Source organism: Sminthopsis crassicaudata, chromosome 3 (genome assembly GCF_048593235.1).
Source record: "Sminthopsis crassicaudata isolate SCR6 chromosome 3, ASM4859323v1, whole genome shotgun sequence".
Classification (NCBI taxonomy): domain Eukaryota; kingdom Metazoa; phylum Chordata; class Mammalia; order Dasyuromorphia; family Dasyuridae; genus Sminthopsis; species Sminthopsis crassicaudata.
This window is the reverse complement of record NC_133619.1, coordinates 613510284-613535812: the sequence shown is the minus strand read 5'-3', so window position 1 is coordinate 613535812 and position 25529 is coordinate 613510284. Positions and strand designations below refer to the sequence as shown.

General features: G+C 41.2%; 1 protein-coding gene across 1 annotated transcript in view; it reads left to right on the top strand.

Moving 5' to 3' along the window:
- The window catches only part of IGSF21 (immunoglobin superfamily member 21), a 376743-nt gene that overhangs the window by 147362 nt on the left and 203852 nt on the right, over window positions 1-25529 (top strand). The window contains exon 2 of the mRNA XM_074302565.1: window positions 13881-13993. Within this exon, the coding sequence (XP_074158666.1) occupies window positions 13881-13993 (113 nt within the window). The remainder of the gene's footprint in view (window positions 1-13880; window positions 13994-25529) is intronic.

Here is a 25529-nt window from a genome sequence, read left to right as displayed (position 1 = left end):
ACCACTGAGACTAGAAAGGTAGATGGGAGCCATATTTTGAGGGACCTTGAAAGGTAGGCTATGAGAAGAATGAATCAGTCCTGGTTAATTTATTTATTGATCCTATTTGCAATTAATTGATTTTGTCCTATAACTGCTTCAGTCATGGTTCTCTGTCTCTGAAATTAGTTCAAAGATTCAATTCAACTGGCTTGTAATGGGTTATGTTTATAAATCCAGCTCTTCTTGCCTCAAGGAATTTTGCTAACCTTGGGGCATGTGTGTGAAAGAAAAGGAAATCTGTCCTGATATCTTTATTCCACCAAGCTATCCTTCAAGGATGTCTGGTTTGCTGTCCAAAAGTCTGGGTCATTATTGCAGGTGGACTGAATAGTGAGCACTTTAGTCACAAAGAAAGGAGGAGGAGGTCATTGCTAGTTCCCATTACCAAATTTCCAACCTGTCCTGCAGAGCTTCGGTCTGTAACCAATCATGCCGTTCCGGTTCCCCAGTTATGCCATGATTTCACCTACTCTATTCTGTTCCCCAAAATCCCATGAAAGAAAACTGTCCCGCTCATTGGGAGTCTCATCTTACTGAGAAAGCAGAAATCATACCTACTGTTGATTTATTTTACAAATGCTTTACAAATAAAAAGTGTGTTTGGAATTTTTTGCCTCAATCTACCTTATTTATCTATTTTAGCTGTGGAGTTTGTATTTTTATTTAAGGCATTAGAATACTGCCACTGAATATTTTTGAGTAAGAGAGTAGTATGGTCAGATGTATGTTTTTAGAATATCAATTTGACAGCTCTGTGGGACATGAGTTGAATAGGAGGCAAGGAGACCAATTACGAGACACTTGGAATAGCCTAGGGGAGAGGGTATGAAAACCTGCAGCAGCTTGATATTTGTATGAGTGGAGAAGAAGGGATGGATGCTCGATATAGTAACATAAGAAAATAACCTAGTGCAGACTCTGGACCTGTGCAATTAGGTATGTCCATTAGAAATCCTTCCTGGCCCTGTACCAGATCAGAATATGTTTTATAAGGTCATGGTTATCTGTGTTGAATCTGTGCTAATAAAAATGTCTAGAGCACCATTTCCAGGAAAGATCCACATTTTAACAATGGTCTTCTAGAGACTATAACTTCACCTTTCTTGACTAATAACATGGTAATCCAATGGAAGAGACCTCTGGGGAACAGGTAATACCTTGTGCTGTCCTTTCCATCCCACCCCACATAGGACTGGCCCAAGGCCATGTGTTTAAGCTTACTCTTTACCAAATGCAAAGACCAGAACGGAGGGTGGGGAGCATCAAAAGGAGATTCTGGATGGAAAATTATTTTTCATCAGCTCATTGAGTAGATGCCTGGTTGCTAAATATCGCTTGTGATTTTGCTAAATGTATGTTAACGGGAGTGGTGTAAATGCTGTCAAAGATAGAGGGGGAGAGTGATGGAGCCATTGAGAATAATGAAGTGTTTAGTTAAGATGAATCCGACTCGGCTCCTGATCTGGCTTCTTGATATGGCTCGGAGGGGGTGGAGATGGGGGGGATACGCACTGGGGCTGATTGGTGGCAAATGTAATGCTGATAAAAAAGAGAGATCTGTCTTTACTGGCCAGATTCACCACTTTCTTCTTCTTCTTCTTCTTCTTCTTCTTCTTCTTCTTCTTCTTCTTCTTCTTCTTCTTCTTCTTCTTCTTCTTCTTCTTCTTCTTCTTCTTCTTCTTCTTCTTCTTCTTCTTCTTCTTCTTCTTCTTCTTCTTCTTCTTCTTCTTCTTCTTCTTCTTCTTCTTCTTCTTCTTCTTCTTCTTCTTCTTCTTCTTCTTCTTCTTCTTCTTCTTCTTGTAGCATTCAATTGTTTCAAGTCTAGATGGAGGGTTAAATTGGGCTCTGCTCCAATGGCTGCCTAATGAGTCGCTCTGACTTCTCACCATGGACAGGGGTATTTCTGGATTGGGGGAGGGGAGTAGCATAGTATCAGGAGACTGATAAGAATACTGTTCTTGGATGTTTTCTCACTCATCTTCTTCACTCAACTCAGCTATTGTCTCACCATCATTAATAGCCTGATCATCTTCTAGATCTTTAACCTTGAATCCTACCTTGCCCCTCTTATGTCGAATCCAATAGATTAGAGTCAGAGAACCTGGTTTTCAATCCTAGCTTTGCTATCTGTGTAACCTCCCATAACTTATTTCATCTTTCTGAGCCTCAGTTTCCATAGCTGTAAAGTAAAGATTGGATTCCAAAGTCCTTTCAAGTTCTGAATTTTATGATTCTACCTCTTTCTCACACGTGGATAAGCTATGAGTTTTGGCAGGTAAAACCGTTTTTTTCCCTCTCTCTCTCTGGTACTAAGATCTGTTTCCAGAGTGATTTCACATTACTGCCCCTATCACGTAATCTATGTACCAGCTAAACTTTCTGCTTCTCAGATTCATCATCCCACCTGCAACCTCCATGCCTTTGCATAAGCTGTCCCCAATGACTGGAATCTCTCTCCTTACATCTGCCTCTTGAAATCTAGCACTACCTCCTACAAAAAGCCGTTACTGATTGCCCTGATCCTCCATATACTTCTATTTAGTTATCTCTGTGGATCTATTCTTTCTCTCCCCCAGAGTACACTCTTGGAAGTCAAGGCCTATTCTGGTTTTGTTTTTGTACCATCATTGTGAAGCATAGGACATAGCCCATAGTAGGCATTCAATAAATGCTTGTTGTTTGAACTGAATGGAATTGAATTAACTAGAATTGAATTGATAGGGAAAGAAGGTGCTGGGGAATAAGGAGTGGGATGGAAGTGACAGGCTTCAGTTTTTCCATCAGGCAAATGAGGAATCTGGGCTAAATGACTTTGTTCAGTTTTACTCTCAGTTCAGTATCTGCAATGGAATAGTTGGATTAGAGAAGACAGGCAGAAGAAAATTGTCTTTGTGTACAGTCCTTATCTTCTAAGGTGTGGCCTTTCAATTAGCCAGGTGCCAGCAGAAACCCAGTGGGGGGAAATCTTAGTATGAAAATATTTCTGATAACAGTTTGACATCCAAAATTGAAGCCTATTTTCCTTAATGAATAAATATTCAAAGGATGTGAACAAATGTTTCTCAAAAGAATATCAAATATGAAGAGAAGGACAAATCAAAACAACTTTGAGATTTTGTCTCACACCCATCACAATGACAAAAGATGAAAAGTAAATGTTGAAGGAGATGTGGAAAGACAGGCTTAACAAGGCGTTGTTGTGCTGTGAATTGGTACAACCATTCTGGAAAACAATTTGGAAGTATGCTAATAAGTTTAGCAAAATTCTCATGCTCCTTGACCCAGAGATTTCTTTTTTTTTAATTTTAAAAAAATTTATTAAAGCTTTTTATTTACAAAACATGCATGAGTAATTTTTCAACATTGACCCTTACAAAGCTTTCTGTTCCAAATTTTTCCCTTCTTCCCCCCATCCCTTTCCCTAGATGGCAAGTAGTCCAATACATGTTAAATATGTTAAAATATATGTTATATCCAACATTTATACTGTTATTTATTTTTTGCTGAGGTGATTAGACTTAAGTGACTTGCCCAGGGTCACACAGCTAGGAAGTGTTCAGTATCTGAGGCCAGATTTGAACTCAGATCCTTCTGACTTCAGGGCTGATGCTCTATCCACTGCACCACCTAACTGACACTTATACAGTTATCTTGCTGCACAAGAAAAATAGAATCAAGAAGGAAAAAAAAAACCTGAGAAAGAAAACAAAATGCAAGCAAACATCAGCAGAATGAATAAAAATACTATGTTGTGATCCACACTCGGTTCCCACATCCTCTCTCTGGGTGGAGATGGTTCTCTTCATTACTGTTCTGTTGGAACTGATTTGGTTCATCTCATTGTTGAAGAGGTCATGTCCATCAGAAAACATCCTCATACAGTATTGTTGTTGAAGTATATAATGTTCTCTTGGTCTTCCTCATTTCACTCAGCAACATTTCCCGTAAGTCTCTCCAGGCCTTTCTGAAATCATCCTGCTGGTCGTTTCTTACAGAACAATAATATTCTGTAACATTCATATACCACAATTTATTCAGCCATTCTCCAATTGATGTGACCTAGAGATTTCACTGTTAAGCATATACCCCCCAAAAAGTCATCAACAAAAAGGTTTCATATACACCAAAATATTTCTCACACCACTTTTTGTGATACCAAGAAAATTGGAAACAAAATAGATTTCCCTAGATGGAGAAATGGCTAAATGAATTGTGGTACATGAATGTAATGGAACATTACTGTGCTATGAGAAATGATGAACATAATGAATTCAGAGAAACGCGGAAAGATTCATGTGAGCTAAAATACAATGAAATTAAGCAGGAGGAAAACAATACCTACAATTAACACAACAATGTAAAAGGGAAAAATAAAAACCATAAAACAACTAAAATGGAATATTATAAAAGTAAGAACAGGCTTGGCCCCCTCAAAAGAGATATTAGCAGAAACTCCCGTGCATTCTCCTTTTCCCCTCATCTTTCATGAACGTGGAACCCACCAGGGTAGAATATTGCATACACTATCAGATCTTTTTAGTTTGTCAATTAATTTTGCTAACTTTTTCCCCTCTTCCCTAAAAAAACAAATAAGTTTTTGTTAAAAGCAACTTCTCTGGAAAGGTAGAGGGGAAAGAATTACAGGGGAAAATATAGATGACATACAAGCAAATGATAAAAATACTTTTTTTAAGTGTAGAAGCTTCCTGGTTGAGTCAGAATACCATTATCATCAAGGTATACTTGAAGTTCATTCCTCATGTCTATTTTCCTGAGTGTCTATAAAATTTGACTTGCTACATGACCTTGGGCAAAGAATCTCAGAACTGGAAGGGACCTCAGAGACCATCTAATTTGAAATGAATCTGGGCAGAAATTCCTCCTACAATATCCCTGACAAGTATTTCTCCAGCTTTTACTTGAGAACTACTAGTGAGGAAGGACCCCATTAACTCCCAAGGAAGCCCATTCCACTTGTGGACATGATTATTAGGAAGCTTTTCTTTACAATGATCCAAAATCTGCCTCATGAATCTTCCATCCATTGCTCCTCATTCAGATTTCTCGGGCTCCAGAGAATGAATGTAATCCCTCTTGAGTGATAGTACTCTAAATAGTTGGAGACAGTCATCCCTTCCTTCACCCCCACCCCAGTTTTCTTTTCTCCAGGCTGAACATTCCTAGTTGCTTCCATTGGGCCTTGTACATTTGGTCCTTCCAGGCCCTCATCCTGATCAGGGTAACTGTTTTTTTGTTAATGAAGTCAGATTTTCAGATTAGCAATGTGTCCCAAGGCAGCCCCCTTAATGCTTTCATCATCTGATATAGATCTACCATGAAGGAATTTATCTAAATCCTTCTTGAATCTGTCTAACCAAGGCAGATGACAGCACATCAGCACATATCCCCTCCAACTTATGACATCTGCCTGGCTTTGATGATAATAACTACTCACATTTCTATAATAATCTACTGCTTACAGCATGTTCCTTGAAACAACCCTGTGAGGTAGGGAGTACAAATATTCATATCTCCATTTTATAGCTGAGAAAAGGGAGTCTAAAGAAACTGAGGCTGAAGGAGAGTTGTCCAAGAGGAAAGATAATGGTCACACTACCAGCATGTGTCTGAGATAGTATCCAAAGCTAGAGCAATTGACTCCATGTCTTCTTGGCTTTCTACTCTGCCATTTTTTTTAAGATTTCACCCTGATACTTGGCTCTTGACCCCTTCCATCCCTTCCCAATTCTACCTTGACTTCCAGTTTCTAGGTCTGGTCCACTCAAGCGCCTACCTATCCTTTATCTAGGCTCCTAGTCTTGCCTTAATTTACCAGAATTCCTAGCCTTTAGATACAGAAATACACCTAGAAGACCAAGGCATGGGATAATGATGATGATAATGTCATAACAATGAGGATAATTGATAAGAGCAAAACTAGCAAAAACACTTACAAAGTCTGAAAATATATGCAATGTTCCATAAATGTGGATTTCTTAGATTTCTGCAAGAAAGAGAAAGAAATACATTTTCTCACTTATTCTTTTTAAGACCAAGTTTAGTCATTATAACTAGAGAACAATCAGGTGGGAGGGGGGGAATTGGGGTTTTTCCCATATGGCTATGAGAGGGAGAGAGAGACAGAAACAGAAAGAGACAGAGAATTCTGGCTTTTGATTCAGAAAGATTTTGGTTCAAGCCCTGCCTGTGAAACACCTTGACTTTACTTGGGCAATGTACTTAATCTCTTGGTATCCTTAGGAGCACTGTGACTCTAATGGTATAACAGAAAGAATAATCTGAATTTGGAGCAAATTAGCTCCATGGCAGCACCTGAATTCAAAGCTCAGTTCTGCTCTTTATTGCCTGTGTTCCTCTGGACAAGATATTCAGTTTTACAATGTGCTCAAGCAATTGTCTAAATTGTAAGTTTTTCCTGATTCCATTTCTTCAATGTAAAATAAGAACAATAATGGCAACAACTACTCACAGGGTCATTAAGAGAAGCAAAGGAGATATTTATAAAGCACCTAGCATCATAGTATGCATTTAATAAATGTTTCTTCCCTTTCCATCCCTCTCCTAAACCATTGCCTCCTTTTTTGCTTATTCTGAACAGTCATTGAGGGTTTCAACAGACCCGAGAAGCCATGAGTAAGGAAACTACAAGGAGTACATCAATGCCCCACATGGTTTACTCCAGACTTGAAAGGCTGGGATGAGCAACTCCATGATCAAGTGATTTGAGGCATTAAGCTTGGAGTCAGCATCTTCCAAGATTACAAGACAGTACAGACTTTAGAAATCATCTATTCCAACATCTTTACTGAACAGACAAGGAAACAGACCTGGAGAAGGGAATTTTCTCAAGTTATATAGTAAGCTGGAGGACTGGGATTTAGAAATCGGGGACATCTAATCTGACATTCTCATACTCAGGGGAACAAATACTCTATGTAGCAGCCCACACAAGTGGTCCTCAACCCTGCTCTTGAAGATCTCCAGAGATGGAGAGCTTTCTGTATTCGAGGCAGTATCTAGTCTGGGCTCCAAGGAATGGACTAGATTGGTCCCTAGAGAGACATGATTTACAGGTGGGGATGGGGTAATTAGAGGGAGAAACCTATATGGTCTCCAACAGATGGAGAAGGAACTAAGAGAAGATGGGGCTCCTGGGAAATGGAGAATTGACTAAAGATGGGAGAGGTATATAGAATAATGAGATTTAGGGAAAGAAAAGATCTTAGATTAGATAACTTAGTCCAACTCCCTTATGTCACAGATAAAGAAGCTGAAGTCCAGATAACAAGTTGCCTATATTCACTTAGATCATAAGTAGCATAGCTACCAGCAATTTGCTCTTACATGCTATGTCTCTGGATTTGCTTCTCTTTCCCATATCCAAATACCATTCTCTCTTTCCACCTAACTTCTAAATAGTTCCAAGAACTGATTTCCCTTTTTTAAAATTAAAAAGTCTTGATTTTTATATGTATTTATCTCTGAATAGATTCTTCTTCTCTCTTACCCTTTGAGCAAAGGATAAAAAACAATAACAAATGAGAAATAAGACAAAAAAGATCATAGTTTACCAAAACTAGCAAATACACCTACAAACTGTTGGTGTTCCATAGATGGAGATTCCCTAGGTTTCTGCAAGAAAGGGAAAGAAATACATTTTCTCTCTCATTCTTTTTAGGACCAAGTTTAATAATTATAACTAGAGAACAATAAGGTGGGAAGCAGCAATGGGTTTTTTCCATACATGATTGAGGTTCTTTTGTAGGTTGTTCTCCTGATTCCAATTATTTCACTTTGAATCAGTTCTTTAAAGTCTTCTCAAGTTTCTCTGAATTTATTATCTTCATCATTTTTATGGCACAGTCATTTTCTGCTACATTCTCATTACAATGCCTTTGGACGTTCCCAAACAATGGGCATATATTTTGTTTCAAGTTTTCTGCTACAATGAATATTTTGGAATATATAGGACTATCCTTTCTGACTTTGACATCACTAGGATACGTATACCTAGCAGAGGGATCCCTGAATCAGAGTATAGACATTGCAGTCATTTTCCCTACTTGATTCCAAATTACTTTCAGAATGGTTGTGATGTAGGGGAGACAGTGATGACTCTGAAGCCTCTTTGACTTGAAAGTACTCTTGTCTGTCAATGATTGTAAAAATCCTCTGCCTAGGAATAAATATAATCCTGAAGCCCTTTGACCTAAGAGTCAATGATTGTGGAGGTCCTTCAGCCCAGGAATGTAGTGATGTTTCTTCACTTAGATATACTAACAATCTGTCAATAATTTCAAAATCTTCTGGCTTTTGAATAGTCCTATGTTAGGACCCTGGATCTCTTAGAAAATCAGCCAGAATCAGGATAAGCAAAAGTCATTATTCTAGGTCTTTTGCCGTCACGGTCAGGGGATTAGATCTAGCAATCTCCACACCACCTTCCTCTCTCTCCACCTCCAGGAGAATGCCTCAATTTCCTCCTCCTACTCCACCCACTCATGTCACTTCCCCTGCTTTGTCCACACCCTGATCCAGCCAGCACTGAATAGCTGGTGAGGGTCATTCTTCAAACATATTAATAGAAAATTGTCCAATTGGCAATTAGTCTCACATGCTCCATTATCCAAGTGCATTTGCTCAGTTCTAGCCCTTTATAATCCTACAAACATTACTAACTGTCAAATATAATCTGTTGGTCAGTAATGACCAAGTTCTGAGACAATAGTGAACAGACCATCCCTCATTATGGAAGACATAAAATTAGCAGATATAATCTGTTGGTCAATAATAACCAAGTTCCTGGAATAGACCACCCTGCAAACCTACTTGTAAACCATAAAAAATTAGCAAATAAGTAACATGAAGCTCTGATCCAATCTTGTATAACTCTATCCCCCTTCTCTTGATTCTTTGTTAAACTCCCTTCTGGGATCTAGCCTGCTGTTATCAGTATAAAAAACTCTTTGTCCACTCAACTTGGAGACTGGGTCTGTGAATTATTTTGCCATATCTGCGACACCAACCTGAGGACCCCCAAACATTGTTGAGATGCCTTATCCCTCAACAGTTGGACCAATTCACAGCTCCACCAATAGCATATTAATGAGCCTGGCTTTCTCTCCAATCTCTCCAACACTGACTAATTCCATGTTTAGCCCTCTTTGCCAACTTGCTGGGTGTGAGCTTGTCTGGTTTCTTTCCCTCTAGGTTTGGCTCTTCTTAAGCTCTGGATACTTCTAAATGCCTCCATGGAGTCTACCCCTAAATGCTCACACCTTCTGAGTTTGTGATAACTGGCTACTGTCATTAGCAGTCACAACAAATAGGGCTGCCAGCATTTTCTCCTCCCACCCGAAGCACACCTGTGACTCCCTGACCACTAACAAGTGTTGACATTGCAAGCTGCCTTTCCCCTGTTCCCACCCTCAGTCTGCCTCTCCAAGTCCCGGAGAGAGAACACGATCTCACCATCTGCATCTACCTTGGTTGATTTATGTCAAAGCCATCCAGGCTGCCAGTATACTTGCCCTTCCTCTCCTCCTTCAGGAAGAGGAGGTGACCTCCCTGGTTAATCTGGGGCTTATTGAAATAGTGGACAGAAGGCAGTTTTTTTTTCCTCTATCTTTAAAGGAATCATAATTTGTAAGGCAAGAAGGGGAAAGAGAAGGGACCAGCACCAACCTGCTATAGGGTCCAATGGTAAGAACCAATGAGGAGCTAATCAGATTAGCTTTTGGTAGAGAGGTAGCCCTATACCTGCTTTCTGCCCTCAGGGAAGGACCAAGACATTAAGCCCATGGTCACATTGCTGGGAAGCTGCAAAATGAGAGCTCAGACTCTGGTTTTCTTAGTGTAAGTCCTGAGCTCTTTCCTACTCCATCACGCTTCCAGATGCCCAGACCCAGGAGAACAATTCATTGGCCAACTGTCGGAATATATAAATAGGTATAAGAAGGATATTGTATAATTAACAACCACAGAATGTTAGCCGTAGATGGGCCCCTTAGCGATAATTGAATTCAACTCATTTTACAGGGGAGCAAACCAAGACCCAGAGAAGCAAAATGGCTCACAAAGTAGGACCAAGACCTTGACCCTCGGATATGGTGCCATCGATCTGTAGTATATTCTTGTATTGTAAGTGTAGCCCGACCAAAGGAGGCCTTTCTTCCAAATTTTCTCAGTCATGCTATTCAAGCTATTCTAGGTTTTTCCAATTATTAGAACTAGTAAGAAATTTAGAGAAAAATCTAAGCTGACCCTCTCATCTTACACAGGAGGAAACTGAGGTCCAAAGAGAAGAGAAGAAGTTCTGTAGTCTGGTGGCTAGAGTAGTAGTGCCAGAATCAGAAAAAACTTGGATTCAAATCCTGTCTCAATTGTATACTATCTCTGAGACTTTCTTATTCTTGAGGCAACAAGGGTGAAATGTCACACAGGTAGAAAATGTCTGAGGTTATGTTTGAATTCCAGTCCTCCTGACTCCAGGACTAGTGCTCTGTCTACTGCACCACCTCTGAGACCCTCTTAGGTTCTCCCAGTCTCAATTTATTTAAGGGAAGTCAGAAAACTTTTTTAAAGGATTACTATGTACATGTCATTGTGCTAAATATTGTGGATAGAAAAAAGTGTAAAAGAATTATCCATGTCTTCAGAGAGCTCACATTCCAGTGGGGAAGACAACATATAAATAACTATGATTAAAAGATTTGTACAGGTGAATGGAAGGTAATTGCAGAGGAAGTTTACTTGCTCAATGCCTTATAGTTAGTAAGTGTCTGAGACAGGATTCAAATCTATGTCTTCCTAACTCCAAATCCAGTATTCTATCCACTAACTACACCTGCTTTTTGGAAAACAAGGTGGTACACTTAAAAATGTACATTTGGGCACCCACAGTGCCAGATCAGGAAAATTTGAGTTAATATTTGATCTCAGATAATTATTAGTCATGTGATCCTGGGTAAGTCATTTTGTCCTGTTGGTCTCAGTTTCCTCATCTGTAAAATGAGCTGGAAAAAATGGCAAACCACTCATCATCTCTGCCAAGAAAACCTCAAATGAGGTCATGAAGAGTCAGCCACAACAAAAATGGCAATAACAACAGCTGCTATAGTGGATAGAACACTCTGAGACTGGCATCAGGAAGAACTGAGTTCAAATGTGGACTCAGATACTAACTAACTGTGTGAGCCTGGACAAGTCACTTAAATTCTGTCAGTTTTACAATTTGATCATCTGAAAAACCCTAATAATAATAATAATAATAATAGTAACTATTTTCATGGTTGTTGTGAAGATTAAATAAAACGCTTAGCACAGTGCTTGGTGCATAATAGGTTTATATTAATATATTAACAAATATTTATTTCATAATCTAACCATTCTAGGGATTAATCTGGAACTATACCCAAAGAGTTATAAAACTGCATGCCCTTTGACCTAGTAGTACTATTATCGGGTCTATATTCCAAAGAATTCATAAAGGAGGGAAAGGGACCCACATGTGCATAAATGTTTGTAGCAGCTCTTTTTGTAGTAACAAAGAATTGGAAAATAAGTAGATGCCCATCGGCTGGGGAATGGCTGAACAAGCTGTGGTATATGAAGATAATGGAATAGTATCATTCTATAAAAAATGATGAACAAGCTGATTTTAGAAAGGCCGGGAAAGATTTACATGAACTGATGCTGAATGAAATAAGCAGAACCAGGAATACATTGCACACAATAACAGCAAGAATGTGCGATGGTCAACTGTGAAAGACTTGGTTTTTCTCAATGGTTCAGTGATCCAAAGCAATCCCAATAGACTTTGGACAGAAAATGCCATCTGCAGCAGAAAAAGAACTATGGAGACTGAATATAAATCAACACATGCTATGTTGACTACTTTTTTCTGTTTTTTTTTTTTGTTTGTTTTTTGTTTTTGTTTGTTTTGTTTTTTATCTCTCTCATGGTTTTCCCGTTTTTCTCTGATTTTTCTATCCCAAAATGATTTATATAGCAATGTGTGTTAAAAGTAAACAAAAAGTAAATTAAATTTTAAAAAATATTCAAAAACCAAATTTATGTTTCTTTCCTTTCTTTTTAACCCATCACTTAATGTTTTCCATAATCTAGGTTCACCTTAGTTTTCATGTATTATCTGCTATTCTTCTTCATGTAATCTATATTACATATAAACGGTGTTACACAGTATCCCCCAAATGCTCCCAAGTTATTCTGCTTTGGTTTACTTTATTCCTTATGCCTGTTGTCATTTTGTCTATCTTCCAAGGCTCATCACCAAAGCTATTTGTTCCATGAGACTTCCCTTGATGCTTTCCTCCCCCAAGCTAGTACTGATCTCTCTCCTTTGCTTGATCTCATAGCACTTTGGACTGGTTTTGTGCACTAATCTTATTCTAATTTGTATCATATTTATCTACTCTACTTCTCTCTTCTCTAAACTAGATGAGGTCCCCAGGATAATGTACCATGGCCAAGTAGGATTTATACCAGGAAAGCAGGGCTGGTTCAATATTAGGAAAACTATTAGCATAATTGACAATCTCAATAACCAAATTAACAAAAACCATATGATTATCTCAATAGATGCAGAAAAAGCATTTGATAAAATTCAACATCCATTTCTATTAAAAACACTAGTGAATATAGTAATAAATGGACTTTTCCTTAAAATAGTCAGTAGCATCTATTTGAAACCATCAGCAACCATCATATGTAATGGGAATAAATTTGAATCATTCCCAGCAAGATTAGGGGTGAAACAAGGTTGCCCACTATCACCATTACTGTTCAATATTGCAATAGAAATACTAGCTTTGGCAGTAAGGAAAGAAAAAGAGATTAAAGGAAGTGGAGTAGGTAATGAGGAAACCAAATTCTCACTCTTTGCAGATGATATGATGGTATACTTAAGTATACCCTATGCATACTCTAGGGAATCAATTAAAAAACTATTAGAAATAATCCAAAACTTCAGCAAAGTTGCAGGATACAAAATAAATCCACATAAATCATCAGCATTCTTATACATCACTAACAAAATCCAACAGCAAGAGATACAAAGAGAAATTCCATTCAAAATAACTGTTGATAGTATAAAATATTTGGCAATCCATCTGCCAAGGGAAAGTCAGGAACTATATGAGCAAAACTACAAAACACTTTCCACACAAATGTCAGATCTAAGCAACTGGAAAAATATCAAGTGCTCTAAACTAGATGAGGACAGGAATGCCCCACCCCCAGTGATACATACAGAGTCTACCTCGTTAATAAAAGTTTGTTGAATAAATAACTGATAAAAATGATGAAGTTAATGACTTGCTAAAGTTTAGAGTGAAGGGATAAAGTACCTGAAAGAAAGGAAGGGGAATTGGCTACACAGCCTGCTCCTGCCTCCCAATTCTAGAACAATTTTGTCACTTTTTTCTGTATAGAATCTACCTTATTAATAAAATTTTGTTGAATAATAAAATGATGAAATTAATGACTTGCAAAAGCCTAGGGTGAAGGAATAAAGTACCTGTGAAAAAGGAAGGGCAATTGGCTACATAGCTAGCTCCTGCCTCTCGCTCCCAATTCTAGATCAATTTTGTCACTTTTTTTTGTATTTATTGGTGTGTTTTCTTTGAATGTTCTGGTATGCTATGATGATATATGATATGGTGATATGGTGATACTTCAAGTCTTTCCCACTTATCCAAAACTGGAAGCCCCTTGAGGACAGGGGGGACAGCATCTCTCCTCAGATTGTTTTTGTGACATCTAATCCTCACACCTTTCTCTCTTTTGTTCCCTTGCAGGCTACCTGACTGTCAGTATTGAGCCACTTCCACCAGTAGTGGTTGGAGATGCTGTGACATTGAAATGTAACTTTAAGACGGATGGCCGGATGCGAGAGATCGTCTGGTACAGGGTAAGCTATCCCCAGCCCAGAGCAAACTTAGGGTCTGTGCTGTGGAAGGACAATATCCAGGCCTGATTCAGTTTTTGGTTCAGATCTAATCTTCATTAGTTTTCCCAGTGTTCATGCCTGTTAGGGTCTAACCTCAGAGACCACTTTGTCTCCAAGACCTTTGCCTGAGGGACTTCCTTACCAGCTGTTGGACTGGCAGCAAAGCTGATCTTTACTGAACTTAACAATCCATACCTGGATCTCTTTCACTAGCTCTTGGGAACCTCTCACTTGGAAGCCCACAGGGGCTTCAAGATCTCTCCTTTTTTCCAAAATTTGAAATTAAATAAAAAAAAATTACATGTATACTAAGGTAACAGTGACTGAGGATAACTTAAATTAATCACTATAAGATTTACAGGATCAAGTTTCTCAGATTTAGAACTAGAAGCCCAGCCCTCTCCATTTTTAAAATAAAATTTTAATGATATTTTTGTTCTTACATTTTCTAAATTTCTCCCTGTGTCCCTCCCCTTAGGAGGCTTAACAGATTTGTTTAAGTTTCTACTTCATAAACACATTTCAATGAAAAAAATTCCAAATAGCTTGTACCTTCAGTCACTCCACACACATTTGTTAAATGGAATGCTTTTTTCTTTTATATATCACTTCATCAATTACTGGCTTTTGAAGAAAGATTTAAAACTATCTGTAGAGGATTGATTGTCAGTTGTTAACTGGCTTTTGCTTTATAAGTAGTAAGGAAGTACCAGAGATGGCAGTGTTACATTGATTAGTGCCTGTTGTTCTGAATTGGGTTGGATGTGAACATGGCCCTGTAAGGAAAAAAAAAGGATATTATTGTCCATGAAATGGTTATATAGCTAATGGAAAGGTTGGAATAGTCATTAAAGAAAGGGGTGAATTTGGCTCAAAGGAGATGAAAAAATTATGAAAAAGATAACTCTCTCCCAGAAAGTCATTTATATAATTTCTTGTGAAAAAAGGAAGCAAAAACAATCATTGAAACCAATCAACATGTTGAAAAACCTTGCAATGTTCTGTAGCTATTGCAAAGAGATCGGGGCGGAGGGGGAGGGGAAGGTTATCTAGTCTCATCTCTTCTTAGGAGCCAAGCTTGTTCTTTTTAATTGGCCAACGTTTACGTCCAATTCTAACCCCTCCTTTCTAGGGAAACTGAGGCCCAGATAAGTTAACTTACTTACTAGGATCACAAAGAGCTGAAATTTGGGTCTAGCCCGGATCCAATGTGTATTTCCTATTTTCCCAGGCTTGGTGCCTGCTCACAAATTGCCACATTCACAGGATCAATGCTGTGTCAGAGATGGAATAGACTTTAGAGAGCTCTTTGTGTAAGTCTTTCATCTCATAGTTAAGGCATCATGGGATAATGAGGAAAGCTCTGGGCATTGCCAGGAGAGCCCTGAGTTCAAATATCACCACCAACACACATACCTTCGACTTTATGCAATTCTCTTAACCAAGCTGAGTCTCAACCTCCTCATCTTTGCCGGGTAATGAAAGCATTTGTGATTTCTTTATCATCGTGAACTCCCATTATAATAACCCCTTTACCAGGACATTTTATGTCCTATCTATGATTTAGTTGCTGAGTCCTGGAGATTTGCTTATTGTTTTTTTTTTATTATTATTTTAGTCGTGTCTGACTTTCCATAAGCCTATTTGAGGTTTCTTAGCAAAGATACAGTGGTTTGCCATTTCCTTCTCCAGCTCATTTTACAGGTGAGGAAACTGAGGCAAACAGGGTGAAGTGACTTGCTCAGCATCACACAGCTAGGAAGAAGCTGAGGCTGGATTTGAACTCGGATCCTTCTGACTCCAGACCTGATGTTCTATCCATTGTGCCACCTAGGTGCCCTTCAGCAAAATACACAGGCAATAAATGGAGGAGATAAATCGAGTTATCTGATTCCCAGACCCATGTTCCTGCCTCTAAACCACAAATGGCTTAGGAGTTCCTGAAAACCAACTAGACATACCTTAAGTCAGGCACTGTGGGGAGTTCAATCAATTAATTACAATTTATTAAAATACTTACTATATATCAGGGACTTTGCTAAGTGCTGGGGAGTTAAAGGCAAAAGAGCAGCCCTGCCCTCAGTGAGCTTACAGTCTAATAGAGAAGACCACATGCAGATAAAATCTACAAAGCAGATTACTTATGGGAAAAATAGGAATGATGAACAGAGGGAAGGCTCTGGAGTTAAGAGAAGGGGAAGGTGGGATTGTCGCTGGGACTAGACAAGCACAACCACTCTCCATCTGCACAGCCTTTTGGTGTCTCCAGCTGTATGCTGGGAACCATGCAGAACAAACATTGGAGCTTCAACATTCACAGAGTGCCCTCCTCCCAACAGCCTGGGGAGTTACAAAGGCAGGGATGATCATCTCCATTTTCCAGATGGAAAATCTGACTCAGGGAGGATTTTGTTTTAGTTTACACAGCGGCTGTCAGAGGAGGGCCATCAGCCCAGCTTCTGGCTCCGTGGCCTTGGGCTTCCTAAACAGACCTACTCCTTGCCCTCTGGGAGCTTCCCAACAAGAGAGATTAGGAAGCTGATCCCAGGGCATGCATGGCAGCGAGTTACAGCCTCCTTGTGCTGAATCACTCAGCGGCAGGTTTCCATGGCGTGTAAAAAAAGCCACTTGCATAACACATGCTGTGCTGGTATCTCATTAGCACATGGCCGGAGGGCTGGAAGAAATTAACTCCTGATTTCTGCTATCAGAAACACATCCCTCTTGAAAACATCACCCAGAAAGGGCGATAAGTGGGGGCGGGTGGGGTGGGGATGATGGCTGGTACTGTTGCAGTAGAGTGGATGCTGGAAGGCCTTCTGGTCTCCACTCTGGACCTCTCCAATAGGCCCTTTCCACTACTTGCTGACCAACCTTCCGCATCATTGCTCTCCCCAAAAGTCTTCAGTGGCTCCCTATTGCCCTCTGATGATAAGATTATAGTATCACATAGCTGGACGGGAAGAGGGCCTTGAAAAGCTGTCTGCTTCAATCCCGTCTCATTTTATAGATAAGGAAACTGAGTTCTGGAAGGGACATAGATATATAGATTTAGGGCTCAAAGGGTCCTCAGATGCCACCAGTTGAGCATGGGATGCTGAATACAGTTGCCACTTAATAAATGTTTCATAAATGAATCAATCACCAGTTAATAGGATCAGAGAATCTACAGCAGGGAGGGAACTTGGAGATCATATTCACCTTTGACAGATAAGGAAACTGAGTCCTAGAGAAGATAGGGAATAAGTCACACAAACAGAATTCAAACCCAAGTTTTTGTGCCTAAAAAATCACCGCCTCTTCCATGTACCATGCTGTTATCTACCTATGTTAAAAGAAAGGTAGACTAAGGCTCCGGGGTGGGAATTCATAGGCTATGAGAAGATCTTCACCCTTCCAGCCTGGAGAGTTTATAAGGCACAATTCTGCCATAGAGCTCTCCCTGCCCCATCCTCACTCCTACTCACTTAACATTTCTAGGAAACTTTGGGAACCTCTCCTGCAAAGCTCCCAGTACCATTGATACTCTTATTTAACAACCACAAATCATGGCAGCTGAGATAGAGTCAGAAGCCATGTCTCCTTGGAAAACAGATTTTCCAATTTGCCTTTCCAGAGAGTCTAGCAGACATCACCTCCTCAACAACTAATGCCAGACCAAAGAACAGAGATTCTAACTGCAGATCTTTCATTCATCATTAATTCTGTGATATGCTAATTCACTAGCCTAAGCATGAGGTAAGCTATGAAGTTTAATCAGTAGCTCATAGTGTAATAGAGGGAATATACAAATAATGCAAATAAAACAATTCAAATAACAATAGCGACAATAGCAAATACAACAACTATGACAAAGACGACAACTGCTGTGGCTGCTACTACTACATTATTTATATAAGACTTTAAATTTGGAAAGCATCATATATATGCATATATGTGTATATGAGTATGTGTAGAGCTCATTTAGCCCTGGCAGCAGCCCTATGAGGACTATAGGTCCTACAGGTATAATTACCCCCCCCTAATTTTATAGATGAGTAGACTGAGCTTAAGAGAATTTAAATGACTTCTCCATGGTCCCAATTTAGGGAATATCTGGGAGAGAATACGAACACAAATCTTCCTGGACTCCAGTCTAGCCACATCACCCCGAAAGCTGTCATGTGTAACACAACATTCTGAGGGTTGGAGAATCACAAACATGGGGATTTGTCAGGACGTGGAGCAGTGTCTGGGGCTTCAGGCCTGGGGATCTTTCATTCACCTGGGAGCCAGGAGACCCTATCCCAGCATACCCCGAAGCCATAGAGAGTGTGGTATGAAAAGCCCAGGGTTTAACTCCGGATGCTACGTCTCTGGAGGGACGAGATCAGAGCAGATGCGATAGAAGGTTCTTTCCATTCAATTTGGCAAATATCTCTTGCCTGCTTGCCGTGCATAAGAAATGTGTTTGGCTGAAGGAACAGAAATGAAGAATGATCCTGTCCCTGCCCTCATGAACTTCTGATCTAATGGAGAGCCGATGCCGTGTGCATAAATAACGACGGTCCAGGAAAGCATGTTCAAGGAGAGGTTAAGGTAAAGAGCCGGGAGAGGCTCGAGGAGGGAGAAAGAGTGGGCAGTGGCAGTAACAAGAGGCGTTTAGGCCGAAGGGGACCTGAGGGGCCGACCAACGGTCCAGCAGATGCAGAATGGAGGTCCTGAAGCACAAAGTCACAAAGGCAGTAAGCGGCAAAGCTGGGCTTTGATGTAGATGTGGAAATGGAGGCAATTCCAATCATGGTGGAAAGTGTAAGGAATCAGGAAAGTAGGAGAATGGTCCAGATCCAAATTCGTGATTTTTTTTTATGGCAGGGAGGGAGAGCCCTGGGTTTATTAATTCTTCCCACTTCCCTCCATGAGAAACCCCTGTCTCTAACTCTCCCTTTCCTCTGGCCCGTGACTTGTGGTATTGATTGCCCTAAAAGTCAGTTCTGTCTCTTATTTGTGTCAGGCGCAGACTATTGAGTTATGGAAGGCTGCACTAATTAATTAATTTTATTTCATTTCACATCCTTTGAGTGAGGGCCTCTGTGCCATATGCAAATGCATGTAAATCACATGCAAATTGTCCATCGGAGCCAAGAGCTGGGTATTTTAAAGGTGGATGGACTTGTGAACTCGGCTGACTGTCTCCCTCTGGAACGGGCGCCCCTCAGAAGGGCTGTGGGTACCCACGAGGCACCCACACCAAGAGCAGGGACCGCAGGCTGGGCAGGGGAAGGGGGAAGGAAGCTGATGAATTGGACTTCTCCGGCCCCTTATCTGCTTTGGCCCTGCGCCACGCTGGCCTTCAGATGGCTGACTGTGAGAACGGCTGAACTCCAGCAGATAAGAAGCGAGGCAGAAGGCCCAGTGTGGAAAGGCCGCGGTGAAGCAGGGGAGGGAAGGAGAGAGCGGGAGGCAGGGACCCGAACCACGGGCAGGAAAGCAATTTCGCTCTCACTAAAACCCACCCACCATCTGCCGAGCCACAAAATCAGTGAGCAACAAAGCTGAGATTTGAATCTGAGTCTTCTGACTCTTAAATCTGGTGACCTTCCTGGAAGAGACCTTAGTGACCATTGAGCCCATCCCCTCCTTTTATAGATGAGGTTACTGAGGTTCAGAGCGGTCAGTCCCACAAGTAACGAATAGTGAAGATTCCATGATCTTTTCTCTAAGTCACAGACTTAGTGCAGGACAGGACGGCATGGATCATCTCTTTTGATTTCTCATATTTTTAAACAGGGAAACTAAGGTTCTAAGAGCTTAGCTTGGTGATGCAGCTGGCTAGTGCTAAAGGTGAAAGGCATCTAGGGATTGCCAAGTCCGGGTGCAGCGGGTAGAGTGCTGGGCACTTATCATCAGATGTTTAGTAGCAAGTCACTTCACCTGGTTTGCCTCAGTTTTCTTAGCCGTCAAATAAGCTGGAGAAGGAAATGGAGTCCAGTGTCTCTGCCAAGAAAACCCCAGCATCATGAAGAGTCAGAACAATAAACAACCTCTGACTCCCAATCCAGGGCTCAGCAATCAGAATGCTCTGGCTAAAAATTCATGGAGCCTGGGAATGGTTCTTAGAACCTAGAATGCTAGAGCTGGAAAAGGGGTAAGTGTGGCCCACGCCCACCACACTCCACCACCACTCTGGGCCCCCCCCTGCACAAGGAGCCCACTTCGGTATTTGTCTGCTGTATTTATGGCCCTCCTCCCCCACATCCCAGCTTCCTCCCACCCCCATCTCCAGTGAATGGGCTCACAGATCGGAGCTTGGAAGGAATGAATGGATTACACAAGCATGGCTGGGCTGGTGCATCCAATCCCTTTAAAAGGGAAAATCAGAGCATTGTGATGGGTCCTCCACTCCCCAGGTTTAAATAAATCATCTTAGAAGTGTGATCAAACCGAACCTTGGGGATGGGGAGGAGGGAAAGGGACTGATTCCATTCTTTAGGTGGCTCCTAGGAGTGGAGAGGACTGGAAGGCGTGTCAGGTGGGAACTGATTAAAAAGAATACCAAGAGTATATTTGGAGACCTAGCTTGGAATCCTACCCCTGTTCTTTACTACCTGTTTATCTCTGGAGCAATAAGTTAACCTCTTCTGAACTTGGTTTCTTCATCTCTCCAATAAGGGAGTCAGATCTAATGCTCTCTTTTGGTACAGAATCTGTGATTCTAGAAGGGAGAGGCTGAGCCTGGCGAAAAGAACATTTGGTAGAGGTTAGGAAGACAATGAGAGTTATTTTCCATTATTTAGAGGGTGGTTGTAGCAACAGGGAGTCAATTTGTTTTGTTTGTCCCTAAAGAAGGAAGGAAGGGAGGAAGGAAGGAAGGAAGGAAGGAAGGAAGGAAGGAAGGAAGGAAGGAAGGAAGGAAGGAAGGAAGGAAGGAAGGAAGGAAGGAAGGAAGGAAGGAAGGAAGGAAGGAAGGAAGGAAAGAAGGAAGGGAGGAAGGAAGGAAGGAAGGAAGGAAGGAAAGAAGGAAGGGAGGAAGGAAGGAAGGAAGGAAGGAAGGAAAGAAGGAAGGGAGGAAGGAAGGAAGGAAGGAAGGAGGGAGGGAGGGACAAGGAAGGAAGGAAGGAAGGAAGGAAGGAAGGAAGGAAGGAAGGAAGGAAGGAAGGAAGGAAGGAAGGAAGGAGGGAGGGAAGGAGGGAAGGAGGGAGGCAGGGAAAGAGGGAGGGAAGAAGGGAAAGGAAGGAAGGAAGAAGGGAGGGAGGGAAGGAGGGAAAGAGGGAAGGAAGGAGGGAAGGAGGGAGGGAGGGAAGGAAGGAAGGAAGGAGAGAGGGAAGGAAGGAAGGAAGGAAGGAAGGAAGGAGAGAGGGAAGGAAGGAAGGCGAGAGGGAAGGAAGGAAGAAAGGAAGGAAGGAAAGAAGGAAGGAAGGAAGGAAGGAAGGAAGGAAGGAAGGAAGGAAGGAAGGAAGGAAGGAAGGAAGGAAGGAAGGAAGGAAGGAAGGAAGGAGGAAAGGGGAGGGAGGAAGCTAAGAAAACAAGTACTGATTGAATCCATTATTATCTTATTTAATTTTCACAATAACCTTGCTAGGTAGATAGGTAGGTAGGTAGGTAGATGCTACTTTTATTCTTTATTTTACAGATAAAAAAACTGAGGCAGTCAGAAATTAAATGACTTTCCCAGTTACAAAGCTAGTTAGTAGAATTTGAACTCAGGTTTTCCTGACTCCAGCATCTGAGCTCTATTTATTATCTAGTTAAATAGGGGAAAAAAGCAATGGATAATAGTTATAGACAGTGTCAGATTTCAGATTATTGGAAGGAGGAAAATTCAAATAAATGGAATGTCTAAAAGTAGAGTTGGTTGCTCTGGTAAGTAGTGATTTCTCCAGCTCTGGAAGAATTCAGTCAGAGGTTCAATAAGCACTTTGGGGATATGGTAGAGAGGATTACTGCAAAGATATGGATGGACTAGATGACTTCTGGGGTTCCTTCCAGCTATGAGATCTAATGAAATTAGATTAAAGTCACATGTCTCCATCCTGGAGGGACCCAAGTCTGAAACCTATCTGCCCCTTGAGGCCCACTTCTTTCAGAGAAAAGGGAAAAGCTCCTAAGCCCTTTCCTCCATCATCCATCCTCCTGGGGACTGACCTAAGCTTCATGAGGAAGAAGGGTTCCAATCTAAGGTAAACTATGTGGGAGGAGAGAAGGTAGATTGGAAAGGATTTCGGAAGCCATCTGATCCAATGGATCTTTGAACAAGATTCTCTTTTACAACATGTCCAGGTAATGGTCACCCAGCGTTTGCCTGCAGACTTCCAGTGAGAGGTCACTGACCGTCTCCAGGAGGCAGCCCATCCTGCTTTTGGAGGAATGTCAATGATCAAGAAGTTTCTCCTGACATCTAGCCCAAATAATGTTTATCCATGACTCCTAGTTTTGCCAAGTTCTTTTCTTCTCCTCCTCCTCTTCCTCTTTCTCTTCTTCTTTCTCCTCTTCCTCCTTTCTTCCTCCTTCTCCTTCTGCTGCTGCTGCTTGTCCTCCCTCTTTTCCCCTCCTCCCTCTTTTCCCACTCCTCTTTCTTTTAAATACTTTTAGTTAAATACCATGTCTTTCCAGAGTCTTCCCTTCTCCAGGCTAAACATGCCCATTTCCTTTAACCAGTCCACATAAGGCATGGCCTTAATGTCCTTCTTCATTCTGGCCACCTTGTTCTGGACACTCATTAAATCCCAAAGTCCTTCCTAAACTCTAATGTAGCATTAGGGGGCAGCTGGGTAGCAAAGGAGAGAGCACCGAAATCTGGAATCAGAAAGAACTGAGTTTAAATCCCATCCTGGGCAAGTCACTTCATCCTGTTTGCCTCAGTTTCCTCATAAAATGAGCTACAGAAAGAAATGGCTAAGAAAACTCCCAGGGAGTCACTAAAGTCAGAAGCCAGTGAACAACTGGGTTGTTGTGGAGGCCAAATGGAATACTTGAAGATCCTTAGCAAAATGCCTGGAACTTGGTCATCTCTCCATAAAAATTAGCTATTATCATCATAAGCACAGAGACAGATGAGCCCAGTTGGAGGCTGGTGGAGCTGTGGACTTGCTACTGAGATTGTCGGTGAGTGGAAAAGCAGTGATCCATCCGTGGTCAGCTGGACGTGGCTCCGTGTGAGCCTGGTTGTCCTTCCACAGAAAGAAGCCGGGAGCTCATGTGACATGTTCTCCCGTGGGCCTTGATTGAGTGGCTTGCCCTCGCCTCCTCTGCTGCTTGGGAGCCGGGACACAGAGTACTTCTAAGAGAAAATTGGACCAGTGATGATTTGTCCTGCACAATGTGCTGAGAACTTTTCGGCTGACCCTCTGTGTAAGGCTCTATTCAATCCTCCATCTCTAGGCAGGGTGCCCAGCTGTTAAGGTTCTTTGTGATAAGTTGTGACATGGAATATGTGTCCGAGAAATGTAAATTTGTGTGTGGATGCTGATGGCTGCAAGTCTGCAATGAGAGACAGAGACAGAGGGGAGTGTGTGTGTGTGTGTGTGTGTGTGTGTGTGTGTGTGTGTGTGTGTATGTGTGTGTGTGTGTGTGTGTGTGGCTGGAAGTATTTGACAGTAGCCATTAGCACGTGGGGAATTGTGGGTCTGGGTCTATTTGGGCTTTATAGTACATTGTAAAAAGGAACTTCCCTTATTAGGAAACTCTGTCTAAACTCATTTAGCTGCAGGTCACCTGCCCAGTAGGCAAAGCCAGAGGTCTCTTTATATCACAGAAACCCATTAACCATCCATAGAGGATCATGGGAATTTAACCTCACATGGCAATTTTATCAGCCAGCTTTTGTTTTGCCATCTTCCTTCACAAATTTCCCCAAGAGCCATTCTGTGGCTAGGCTGTGAGGAATCAGAAGAAAGGGGCACAGGGAGAGATAGGAAAGGGGGAGATCCGGGAACCCAGATAAGAGATCAGCTCACAGCATCTTGAAGCCTTATCTCTCCTCCTTCACCTTGTGAAGAGGGGCATTTCTGTTTGGGCTGTAAACACCTATTCTCTAACTCAGCCGCGGAGGATAAGAAGTAGTGGCCAGTCTTGGTTAGGCCATTCATAATGTAATAATAACAGCAACAAAAAGCAGGATGGCGTCATGGAGAGATAGCTGGTATCTGAAGGAGGAACCCTGGGCTTTTCAAGTCTCTCTGACATACACTGGCTCAGTGACTGGGAGAATTACCCAACATCTCAGTTCTCAATACAATTCTCTGTCTCGAGGTAGTTTTTCATTTTTCATTTGCAGCTAGGGTTCACAGTGGATAGAGTACTAGACTTAGAGTTAAGGAGACTTGAGTTCAAATTCTGCATCAGTCTTCCTAGCTATATGACCCTGGATAAGTCTTGATTTATGTCTTGATTCCATCATATGGAAATTATAATATACTTGACTTGCAGACTTGTTTTGAAGATCAAATGAGATAATACAGGTAAAATGCTTTAAAAATTTCCAAGTACGATGTAAGCGTTATTAACAGTTCCCCATGGACCCATGACATTTCAGGTCAAATTTGAATAACAATAATTCATGTGCTTATAATATTTGCAGATTTATAAAGTGTTTTCCTCACAACAAGGTAGTTGGAATGAGTCATTTTGTCCCTATTTTACAGAGGGAAGAGAATTGACCAAGCCATCAAGGCTACTAAGGTTAGAACTCAAACCCTGGGATTCTGAATCTCAAGCTTATATTATAAAATAGAAAGGAGAGAGGGAAGGAAAAAGTCAGAGACAGACAAAGAGACAGAGTAAGAGAGAAGGGAAGGGAAGGGAAAGATAGGGAAAGGAAGGAGAAAGATGGAGAGATGGAGGGACAAAAACATAGAGAGAAAGATGGGCAGAAGAAAGAGAAAAAAAGAGAAGATATGGGAATATTTAAGCTGGAGAAGAGCAGGCTTAAGGGACACATATTAACAGTCCCCAAAGATGAAAGACCATCACATAAAAAGGAATTCAAAGATCATCTTGTCCCCAAAAGATCGACCAAGAGCATGATGGATCTTGCTGAGAGACAGCTTTCGGTTTGAAGTCAGCAAGCACTTCTGAGCCAGCAGAGCCTTCTTAAAGGGTAATGGAGTCCCCATCCCTGCAAGTCTCCATGCAGTCTAAAGGACTAGTTACTGAAAATGTTGCAGAGGCAAGTCCTGTTAAAATAGATGGTCTCTGGGGCCCCTAGAATTCTGTAATTATAGTAAAGGGCATCTGAAGCACTTTAAGATAGGAGAGGCAGCCGTGGGCACTTTAATAATGTCCACTGGATCTCGAATGGATGTAGGGAAGGAAATAAGTCTTTATATAGTCCCTACTGTATACCAAACATTTCTCTTAGCACTTCATAAATGTTATCTCATTTAATTCTCACCACAATCCCCCCACCCAAGGTAGGTGCCATTATTATCATCCTTTGGTGATTAAGGAAAGTAAGGTCAACAAATTAAGTGACTTGGGCAGGGTCACACATCTAGTAAGAGTCTGAGGCTGAATTTGA